The sequence below is a fragment of the Balaenoptera physalus genome (assembly GCF_965194825.1).
Source record: "Balaenoptera physalus genome assembly, chromosome: 18".
Classification (NCBI taxonomy): domain Eukaryota; kingdom Metazoa; phylum Chordata; class Mammalia; order Artiodactyla; family Balaenopteridae; genus Balaenoptera; species Balaenoptera physalus.
The window spans coordinates 3687907-3700062 of NC_138899.1; the positions used below are offsets into that span (position 1 = coordinate 3687907).

Consider the following 12156-nt stretch of genomic DNA (forward strand, 5'->3'; position numbering starts at 1 on the left):
GCTGAAATTTAAACTCACACAAGTTACTGGCTATGGACTTTGCTCATTCTTTGGACAATTGTATTTCGGTTTGGATAAATTCAGCAAAATTAATTCCTTGATGGTCATTTAAATTACTTCTTTAAAAAGTAAAAAAAAAGAAAAATTGAGCATTCAGAGATAGTCGAATTCCTAGTTGAGAAGCTAAAAGAGATTGTTTCACTTAATAAAGAGAAATTATGTTAAAGGTCTTTGGGAATTCAGAATTTGCATATCCTACACTCATTGGTTCATACTCTACATCATAATAGGTAAATGTCTCTAACTCAGAGCCATCTGAAAAATTTCAGATCTAAAATATAAAAAGATTCCCCTGATGAACTCTTTAGACTATTAAAGATGGTGCTGCCCATCCTGTTTTGGCCTTCATTGAACTCCCCCTCCACCGTGCGTGATCTCTTTGAGTCATCTATCACAAATCTCTATGTCCAGCCCTCCCCAACGCCCTGCTCATGCCCAGGTTCTCCTGGATATCTCCTTGAGGATTTCTCCTGTTGGCCCACCAGTCTCAAGGTGTGTGCTCACCCACCGTCTCTTCACACATGTGTTCAGTGATGCACTGAGACACACAAGCATCTGCTAAACCAGGACATTCGCTGACTCTCTCATGAATAAGTAGTAACTGAGTGCTCTGTGCCAGCCCCGTGCAGATAAAGAAATAGACATTGTACCTGCACTCAGTTCTCACAAACTAGAGGGTCAGTACGAACAAATATAAGAGATAATTCCAGCATGTGATAAGTGATGTGGTTTGGGGGATACAGGTGCTACATAGGGTGCATGACGGGGGCGTCACACGGGGATCCAGGAAGGTAGAAAAGACAGCCAGTGAACTGACATCTCAGGGTAGTCCTGCAGGGCAGGGAAGATTTAACCACTCAACAATTTCAAGAAAAGCAAAGAACGTGAAAAGGATGTACATGGTGGCATATTCCAGAAATCGAAAGAAGTTCAGTATAGCCATATCCTCCAACCTGGTGGGGGGAGTAGGAGAAAAACAGCGGTAGAATTCAGCAGAATTCCTGGCCCATGAGGACTCGTGTGTGATGGAGTAGGTATTTTATATCAGCAGCAATGGAAAGGATGGTGGATCGAATAGTTCTATTACATTTGCATTTAGAAAGCTGGCTGTAGCCACATTGTTGAGAATGGAGTGGGGGAGGGGGAGAGGACTCCATTAGGAGGCTGATGGGCTGATCCAGAGGCAGAGGTGCTGAGACACTGGGTGAAGGCAGAGGCAGTGAGGATGTACAGGTTAATCGGTTGTGGTTATAACTAATACAGCTCAAAGCTATTCACTAGGGAGGAGTTTGTGGGCTCAGTGGCTTCTTAGTTATGGGAGAGGCAGGAAGACGATAATGTCCAGGTTTGTGATGAGTAAATGGTGACACACAGAAGGGACAACAGACTGGGGAAAAGAAGATGATAATTCCCTTTGTACACAAGTTGGGTTTGAGGGCAGACTGATAGAGATTACCCACCAGGCAGTGGTCCTCATGGGCCGGGAACCTGAGAGAAAAACAAGAAAGGGCTTTGGGGACCGTGATCATGTAGAGCATTTGAAGTTGCAGGTGTGAGATTCCCTAAAGACGTGTAAACATTGAGAAGAGAGGGAACCTAGGATCCAGCACTGAGTTTATCAATATCTGATGCTCAGCGGAGTACCAGAGAGTGTTTTTTGTTTTTTTTGAATGGAAAAAGACATATCTAAACAATAAAAACTCTGAATATATCTCAATTCTTAGGTACTTGGGTAAAATGTATTTAAGAATACAAACGACTCCTTTGAACATCAAGATATACAGGTTGGGGCTTCCCTGGTGGCGCAGTGGTTGAGAATCCGCCTGCCAATGCAGGGGTCACGGATTCGATCCCTGGTCTGGGAAGATCCCACATGCCGCAGAGCAGCTGGGCCCATGAGCCACAACTACTACTGAGCCTGCACGTCTGGAGCCCGTGCTCCACAACGAGAGGCCGCGACAGTGAGAGGCCCGCGCACCGCGATGAAGAGTGGCCCCCACTCGCCGCAACTGGAGAAAGCCCTCGCACAGAAACGAAGACCCAACACAGCCAAAAAAATTAAAAAAAAAAAAAAAAAAAAGATATGCGGGTTGTGTGATTCAAGATACTTTTGAAGGGAAGGAGATTTAGATTTTAGCATTTGTACAATTATTTTCTTATCTTTTGTTGTAGCATCGCCAATCCTATTATAAACACTAAAAATATGTACAAGGCTAGAATCAAATTTTATTTTATGTACAACTCGTAAAAAATTGGAAAATCAAAGGACTTACTGCTCACATAACTTATTCAGTTCCTAGTTTTAAACGAGAACAGGCATCTCTTTTTTTCTCACTGGAGAAGTTAATATATTTATAAAGGTAAGTTTTAAAATATGCATGCATGTCAGTTATAAATCCCAGTATACATGTCAATTATAAATACCGTTATAAATTATGGGCTGCCTTCTCCAAAAGGCATTTATACTTGTAAGATATTTATAAGAAACTGAAGTTGCGATGAAGGTCTGTAAAAATGCCATTAGTCTCTCTAAAATGTTAGCATTTCTGAAGTTTTTTTCCCTGAACTGAGGTGTATTTATTTACAGTAAATTTCTTTAGAGAATTATAAATCTCCCATGCCTATAAATTGATATCCAAATAATACCTCTTTCTAAAATATCATTTCCAAAATGAATATGAAATGGTATTTTTATGGGTGAACAATTTTTAAAAACAATTCAAGACATCATATGGTATTTTCTTGACAAAATAATCAAGATACAGTTTACTCAAAATCCTCTATTAACAGAAATCTCTCATTGTTTTTTGAGTCTAAATCGAGGAAGAGTATTCTGGCTTTGGTGTCATGTATTCTAACGGAAAAGCCCCACTCTACCTTTCAGTGTTAAAGCTTTGCTTCTAGTTCTTGGCTGATGGATTTGTCCATTCAAGCCCTTCAGCTGCTCTGCTGGACACCGAGAAAGCATGCTGGGCAACACAGGTAAAGTCTCTGCTGTGTTGGAGCTTACGTTCTGGTGGAGACCCCATTTGAGTAGGTTTAATGGAGCAAAATGGAAAAGACATATGATCTTCAGACACTCTCCTTGGCACTAAAATGCTGAAGGATTTAGAAAATACTCAATTAATGGCAAGTCATTTTCTAGAGAAGCAGAGGGTAAAGGTGAGATTGTTTTTTAAATCTGCCTTATCTGTACACTATCAATGGCCGTTTCTGGAAAACTGTGTGTTGGACATCTGTCTCTGTGAATCTAGCAGCTGGATCAATTGACCTGGACACATGGGCACAGATGGTCTGATGCATTTGCCTTCATCATTCTCACCAATCTTCCAAGCTATGTAAAAATCCTCTTTTAACAGAAGTTGATGGTTCTCAGTGATTGAAGACCCTGGGGCCAGGCTCTAGGCAGGAAGAATCAGCAAGGCTGGTTAGGCTCCTACAGCCAGCAGGGGTGGCTGGTGCTAGAGCCAGTGCCGGGCCATGGAAATCCTCAGAGCAAAGCTGGTTGAATCCCCGAGATGCGCAGAATGACCTATGGTGTGTGTGTGTGTATGTGGGAGGAGTATCTGGGAAATAGAAGACAAAATAGGAACGCCCCCAAAAATATGCTTTTTAAAAGTTGGGGTCAGATATTGTGCAGCTGGTTTTGAAAAAAATGCAGCAACTGGAAAGTGTTTCTTCATTAATTTACCATTAATCATTAATAAATGGTAAGCATTGGGAATGTAGCTGGTACACCGGGAATACGGTAATAAAAACATTCACCTTAATTACTCCGCATTTTGCAAAGTAAGTGCAGCTTTTGAATCATATTTCCCATGTAAGTTCATGACTATGTTTCTCTAGGCTGAAAACATAGTTTCAGAAAATCCAAAGTTTGGGAAATTTTTGGAATGTGACAGGTAATGGGGTGGAATACCGATATCCTCTCATCCTCTACCTTATCCATCAGTGATTCTTCTATCTTATGACTTTTGTGTGACAAAAGTTCCAGGAAGCTTTATGAAGGAAGCAGCAATTGTACTGGGCTTATGTGCCTTACATCAAGTTTTACAGGTCTCTCATAAATAAGTATTTTTTGTAAACAGAAGCAGTTGTTTTAAAACACACCAGCTTAGATTGATTTCTTACTGGTCCTCTCTGCTAATTATAATAAACCCTGGAAATAACAAGCAACCCAAGAAGAACTCTGAAAAGTCCAAGGAGAAAGGTGACTCAGGACCCACAGAAGGGAGAAATCACGGACGGGCAGGGTAGCCTATGTCCTCACACCCAATAGAAGAAGGCAACCCTGGACCCAGTGTTTCCCAGTCCAACCCAGTGACAGAAGGGGGCCCAGGTAGAGGCACCCCTCCCTCTTTTAAACCATGTCTCCCTGACAATATCAGGTGAATACAGCACCATGACCCTGCTAACACTGTCAGAGCAGACACTCTTTTTCCACTGAGACTGAGATGCCCCTCCCCAAAGAGAGACAAGGGTGGCTGGGGAGGGGATGGCACCTGCAAGTGGGGGGGGGGGCATACTCCAGAGGCCTCCAGCCCTGAAAGTCTTTTGTCCCCGTGGAGATTCTCCTACCCCACCCAGAGACGTGGGGCAGCCTGGCCCGAGGAAACGCCTTCTACCCCTTTTGGGACACCAGAAGAAACCAGTAGGAACTCCAGGGGCACCAGATAAACCAATCATACCAAAATAATACCTGGAAGGGTCTGAAAATTAAACTGTCATTGGATCCACCTCCCACTCAGGTAGCCTGGAACCTGAACGCTAAACCTAAGCAGGGTGACTGCCTGCTAAAACAGAAGATATATATAGCACCAAGATTCTCCTAGCAAAATAGCCAAAATGTCCAAGAAGCAATTAAAAATCACTTATCATGGTCATACCAAAATCAGAAAATCATAATTTGACTAGGACAATTAACTTACACCAAAAGCAGGATGAATCATGCAGGAATTATTTGATGATGATTTTAAAGCAGCCATCATAAGAATGCTTTAACAAGCAATTACAAATTCTCTTGAAACAAAGGATAAAATAGAACACCTCATCAAAGACACAGAAGTTATAAGACAGAACCAAATGGAAATCACAGAACTGAAAAATACAACAGCAAATAAAATGCATCAACTCATACCAAATATTTCATTTGACCTGCAGTTAAATAAAACAAAAACCATACACTGGGTCCTGAAAAAAACCATTTAAATGTCTGGTAACAGAAAGTGACATATTTAGTCCAAGGTATGTTTTTAAAAATTTTTTGTTAAATCTAGTCCTATTTCCCCTGAGTTGATTCTCTTATGAAAGTGGTTAAAGGGAAACAATTAGCTCCTCTTTGCAATGATACCTGGTCCAAAATCTAAAAGCGCAATCAGTCAAAGTGAAAAATTGGTTAAAATGATTCATTCAAGTTTGGTAGTGTTCTGCTACATTCTACCACTTTCAGATTTAGTTCCTTCCAGAAGCAATCTCTGACTACAATGGGCACATTTTGATAATTTACTGATTACCACCTCGTCAGCACAGGCCAATAAGTTGTGTTCAAGGAAAGAGTACTTGCTTATATGTTCACTTCTCTATTTTTTAAGAATGACAAAACTTCTCACCCAGTGTATCCTGGGCTGCTGCTGTGCTAGCATGGATTACTAATGTCCTGATGGTATACTTTTGATGCCCCGATACTCCTGTGATCCTAGTGAGACCTGGGAAACCTGGACTCCTGAGGCCAATGATTTCAGCTACATCCAGCCTTTTCTCATTAACCCAACCATTCACTTATGCACACACTCACTTGCTAGAAGCACAGATTTGGAGTTGTAAGTAGCCTGATAAACATATTTACTGAATGAATGAATCTTTTTTCTACAGGAAATGTCATCAAAGCAAACAATGTTCTTATTAGTTTGGAAGACCTTCCCAAGCAATATGCTTTTCCTAAGATGCTTGAGATGCAAATGCTTTCAATTTATTCAACAATTGCATGACTCAAATTGTATGCTAGATATTTTGCACACTGGTTAGTATCTAAGGGATTTAACTTACTATAAATTCTGTGAGTGAGATTGTTACCACAAGCTAATGTTTGGACATCAACAAGCTTAGCTTAAATCTCCATATATATGTAACCTGAGTTATATTTTCTACTATTACCACTAAGACTTTCTCTAACATAACATATTATGTATTTTTTTGTAAATCAATTGTAATATTAATAAATTATTATGAATACTGCTGGATCACATTCACCCATATAAATTATTTAGAAGTTAAAGTTTGCTTCTTCTTCATGGTATATTAGTATCTAGTGAGAAATTAGTTTGTGCAATAGTAACTCAAGATATATTAGCTACAGCCAAGCAACAATTCAGAGAAAGAACTCTGCTACCCATCCTTCATTCATTGAAATGAAATATAATTTATAGAGAAAAATAAAATATAAAATGTAATTTTGCTTTACATCTACTAACTGTAGAAAACAAACACAATTACCCTAGACTCATGAAACTGTATGCTGATAAGAACTATATAATATTAAGAAAATAGTATTAAGTCCACTCTATAAAGAATGTTTATAAGTTTTGATTATTTCTCCAATGATTCTGACTGCAACATGCAGAGTTCTTAGGAATGTAGGTTATGAATGTGTCCTTCTAAAAGTAAATGTTTTCTTTCAACCACAAACATATCTGTTTAGTAAGACAATTCCATTAAAAGTCAAGTTACATAATGTTAGTACATAATCTGAAAACAAAACAAAATATGAAATGATGCATTGATCATAAAATAATTCTTTAAAAATAACCCAGAACATTATTTTACCTGGCCATACTTTGCTGCCAAGTGGAGTGGGGTCCAGTACTGATTATCTGCTACATTGAGGTCCCCACCATGTTCCAGGAGAAGACATACCACTTCCTTGTAGCCACTCGCACATGCCATATGCAACTGCAACGAAGAGATATTTTGTCATTTAACTTAAAAAAGCAGGGACAGCAATGTAGTTTCTTCAGTGGTTGAAAGACACCCATTTAATAAAGTATCGGATCTAAAACACAGAGACCTTTTAAAAAGAACACATATGTAATTTTATTTGGTACGAGTGGATGTCATCATTCTTTGAAAAAAGGGTTATGGGTTAATTATTTATTATTTTCCTTCTGACCCTGACAATGTGCACTTTTCCATGTAATTCCTATTTCCCTCTCCAGTGCCCCTTTCTACTATAATCTGAATACTTGTAAATACAAAATATAATATCTCAGTGATTTACCACTTCTTGCCCCAAAGTCACACATGTACTGACTAGCTCTAAAATTCCAGCCCTGTATTTGGTGTTACAGGAGGGGGACTCAGAGATATAAATGACCACAGGAAATGTGATCATTGCCATGGTTACATACATGTAAAAGGGGCAGGAGCACCAGAAAGGATGAATTAATGCCAACAAGCTCTAAAATGATTACGTAGCCATCATTTTAATATTCTCCCAGTTGAGCTTCTCAATGCAAACTGAAGCTTAGAAATGAAGCCTCAGGAACTACCATGATGAGATCAGGGTTTGGAGGAATTTTTCAAATTTTCCTATGGGGGAATTCCTGTTTCTTGGCAACAGGCTTTACTTCTAAGTAAATTATCATCACCCTCAATTTAAACTAGGTTATTAAGTAACTACATGGTGGAATTTGTAATCATAATAATTAAGAAGAGGAATCTATAAGGAAAGGAAAAAGAAGAACTAATTTAAAAGTAGTAAAAACAACAACTTCTAGGTTTTGTAGCATGGAATTTTGTAGCTCGATTCCTTGCCATTTTTATTACAAAGACAAGATTACAGTAAAGTCAAAAGGGCTTATTCAACATAAATTTTGATAAAATTCAGAAAAAAGTTTGCTTTTCTATCTTTGGACTTAATTATGCTCTTCAATCTACAGTGACATTTATATATTTATGTTTTGTATGTACTTTCAGCTACATTAGAACAACAAATAGATTCAATCTAACTTAAGGTATAAACATTAAGAGATTGCCACACTTGGTTACACAAAGAATTCATCTCGTTAACATTCCAGCAAACCCTCCCTAGAATGATATATCCACAGATATTTTACAGAAATATGATTTTATATGCATATTTTCCTAAAGAACTCATCTTTCTCCTGCTTCTAAATTTATTTCATATTATTTGAATAATCAGTCAGTGACTGGCAAGTTACCCAGCTATATGCACTAACATCTGGATTTCAGATGTTCACTTGTAGCATAAGCCTGCATGAAGAATGGGTCCACTAGTTGGTTAGCGCCTGATACTAATGATGCAAAGTTCGTAGGATCAACCCTTTCGTGAGGAGATTTGTTTTCCGTGTGGCAAAACTCCGGTTCCACCATTCAGAACTTAGCCCAACTCTCACCCAAGTCATCCCCTGAGCTGCTCATGAGGTAAAGACTAAAAGGAAAACCGTCTTGGCTTACTTAGCAGCAAAGCAATACAAAGCAGGAGCTACCAGTGACATCTAGGGCAGCAGGCACATTTAATCTTCGGTTATCTCAGAATAAAAGCAAAATACCTAACTTTTTTTTTAAGTATGGTTGATTTACAATGTCGTGTTAGTTTCAGGTATACAGAAGTGATTCAGTTTTATTATATATATATATATATTCTTTTTCAGATCCTTTTGCCTTATAGGTTATTACGAAATACTGAATATAGTTCCCTGTGCTATACAGTAGGTCCTTGTTGTTTGTCTATTTTATATATAGCGGTGTGGATATGTTAATCCAAAACTCCTAATTTATCCCTCCCCCTCTTTCTCCTTTTGGTAATCATAAGTTTGTTTTCTATGTCTATGGGTCTATTTCTGTTTTGTATATAAGTTCATTTGTATCATTTATCATATGGTATATGTCTGGAATCTAAAAAAAAGGCACCAACTTTGAGTCACTCCACTTCATCGCAAGAGATAACAGAATATTTAAAAATCATCCTAGTAACATATCAGGAGTTTAAAGCCATAATTTTGATTCTACTGGCAATCAAGTTCTGTATCCTTAAGTCACTAGACCTATGGGTGGGTACCGTTTCTCATCATGGAAGTTCGACTTCAAGTTAAAAATTTTTAACTTAAAAATGCCTATTTTCTGAAATGGAATTTATAGTCCTGCCTTGTCCTGACATGGCTGGAAGGTATCGGTGCCAAAATGTGTAAGTGTTGATCACATGACATCTTAGAATACTCCTCTCCTGCTACGAGAACCACAGAGGCAGTGGTCGTTCCCGTAGAGAATTAGCAACAGCTTTTTGGAAGCACAGTCCTCACGGAAAGTTATCGCAAGCTGGAAATCACCTACCCAGTTACAACACAGAACAGGACGTTGAAGTGGTTTCACAAACATCCTGCATAAAAGTTCTAAATTACTGGGCTTCCCTGGTGGCGCAGTGGTTGAGAGTCTGCCTGCCAATGCAGGGGACACGGGTTCGAGCCCTGGTCTGGGAGGATCCCACATGCCGCGGAGCAAATGGGCCCGTGAGCCACAACTACTGAGCCTGCGCGTCTGGAGCCTGTGCTCCGCAACAAGAGAGGCCGCGATAGTGAGTGGCCCCCGCTTGCCGCAACTAGAGAAAGCCCTCGCACAGAAACGAAGACCCAACACAGCCATAAATAAATAAACAAATAAATAAAATTTAAAAAAAAAAGTTCTAAATTACTTCTTCTCTTCAGAACAACCGATGGGACAGTCACCATCCCAGTTTTGCAGCTGGAGAAGTTGTGGATTAGATCACTGAGGTAACTGACCCAGGGAAGCAGGGCCACCGTGGGCTGAAGCCACGTTCCTCTGCACGCCCAGAACTCACATTTTGAAATAGCAAAGGCGAGTGGACGTCCAAGTTGGCCGGGCTATAAGGATAACGCTGCAGTGTGAACGCTCCTAGCAAACCTTGCATTCACTCCACAATTTATTTGTGTAAACATGCAAATGCTCTTCCTGCAAACCTCCCCTGCCCCACATACCAATCCGGTATTATAATGTTCGTCTCTAGAACACGTGCACAATTTACACACTTGCTTGTTTCCCCTGGCACACCAGCGAGGTTGGCACGGCTGTGTGTGTGAAGCGTGGCTTATCGCCACCTTGCATACTAATGATGCGAAGTTCATAGGATCGACCCCTTTATGAATAGATTCGTTTCCATGTAGCAAAACTCCAGTTCCACCATTTAGAATGTAGCCCCACTCTCACCCCTCATCTCCTCAGCTGCTTATGAGGCAAAGACTTAAAGGAAAACCGTCTTGGCTTGCTTAGCAGCAAAGCTATCCAGAGCAGGAGCTACCAGTGACGTCTAGGGCGGCCGGCACATTTAATCCTAGGTCATCTCAGAACAAAAGCCAAACAGCTAACTTTGAGTCATTCCACTTCATCACAACAGAAGATTTTAAAATCATCCTAATAAAAAGTCAGTGAGGCCTGACTTCATGCAAGTTGGAAGTTTTCATTATTATATATGTCCAGACACTCTAATCTCTAAATCGAGGCTATGTACGGTGACAGAAAGTAACCACAAAAGCTTTATTCCCTAGATGTGACCAGAAAACTGATGACACTGGCTAAGTCTTCTTCCAGAAGTAAGGATGAAGCAGTACTACCGAAATAAAAAAAAGGAAACAAAAATAAAATTGCTTGATATTTTGCACTTCATGGATAATTAATTATTTTCCAACAAACCAAGTAAATATGGCTCAAGGCCAGATGTGATATATCAAATTCTGTGACAAAACAGGAAAGAACCAGCTTCTTGATAACATATATACTAGTTATCAGTGTTTTCAAAGAGTATTTATGTACCTGAACTCAGGAACTCCTTTTCATATTCTCTGTAACATGGCTTTTTTGGGAGGAACTGTATCCTTTTCTGAAGCTTTTGTTTTCTTTTAAGAAGAATATTAACATAAACTAAGAGATCTTTTTAAAAGAGCTATCTTGGTGGTGGGAGGGATAAATTAGGAGTTTGGGATTAACATATACACACTACTCTATACAAAACAGACAAACAACAAAGTTCTCCCGTGTAGCCCAGGGAAGTATACTCAATATCTTGCAATAACCTATAGCAGAAAAGAATCTGAAAAATAATATATATATGGATAACTGAATCACTGTGCTGTACACCTGAAACTAATACAACATTATAAATCAACTATACTCCAAAAAAATTTTTAATAAAAATTTTTAAAAAGAGTTACCTTATATTTGGTTATTTTATTGCATGTTCTAAAAAAGGAAGAAAAAGCAACATAAAAACCATCTTACTAGGAGTTGATCCTCCTGAGTATTCTGTTGACAGTTTCATCTCTTTTGCACATACATTGTAACAGCGTGGGGCATTATGCCTAATTTTGAACCACAACTGACATTCCAACTCAGGATGTGGAAATCCATCTGCGGCCAAGACTGTCTTCTTATCATTATCAGCAACAATAGTCAGGAACACACCATCCACATGCCCTTTACAGAAAGACAGCTCCAGGAGTGGCAGCTATTAACATAATCGACCAAAAGAATCAAAGAATCTGCCATTTGCCAAATGCTGTGATCCTCAGGGAAGGACTTCCTAGCCTCCTGTTCACTCTTACTTTCTTCGTATAAAGCTCAAAGATGATTACAACATCAATAATAAAACAAGATTTAGCTATTACAGAATAATTATATGCCACACTTGTGTTCTCTGTTCAATAAAAAAAGTGACCAGGAATGTCAAAATTGCAGATGGTTGAAAATGATAGCAATTTATTGCTGTGTATTGATTCTTTTAATAGCTTATCTTCTGAGGTATGTAGGTCCTTTTATTGAGCGGGGATTGAAGCCCATGTGCTGTTTTTATTTAGCTGTGATTTCAAAAAAAACAACATGAAGTTGTCATACCTTCTGCCAAACAGAGAAACACAGACTCCACTGGGTTTTTACTATGCGTTAGATGTGTTAATTAACGTAGTTCCTGCCTTAAATGAGCTGTTAATTAAATAGCCCACTCTGGTCTGGATTTTGACCTCACTGTTCCACCAAAGCTGTCCCGGTGAGAAGCCCGAGGACTCCAAGTTC

General features: G+C 39.2%; 1 protein-coding gene across 5 annotated transcripts in view; it reads right to left on the reverse strand.

Annotated features, from left to right (window-relative positions):
- MYO16 (myosin XVI) overlaps positions 1 to 12156 on the reverse strand; it is a 546696-nt gene that overhangs the window by 303859 nt on the left and 230681 nt on the right. For all 5 annotated transcript variants that reach the window (XM_082435257.1, XM_082435255.1, XM_082435256.1 and 2 more), the window contains one exon: positions 6883 to 7008. In XM_082435257.1, the coding sequence (XP_082291383.1) occupies positions 6883 to 7008 (126 nt within the window). The remainder of the gene's footprint in view (positions 1 to 6882; positions 7009 to 12156) is intronic.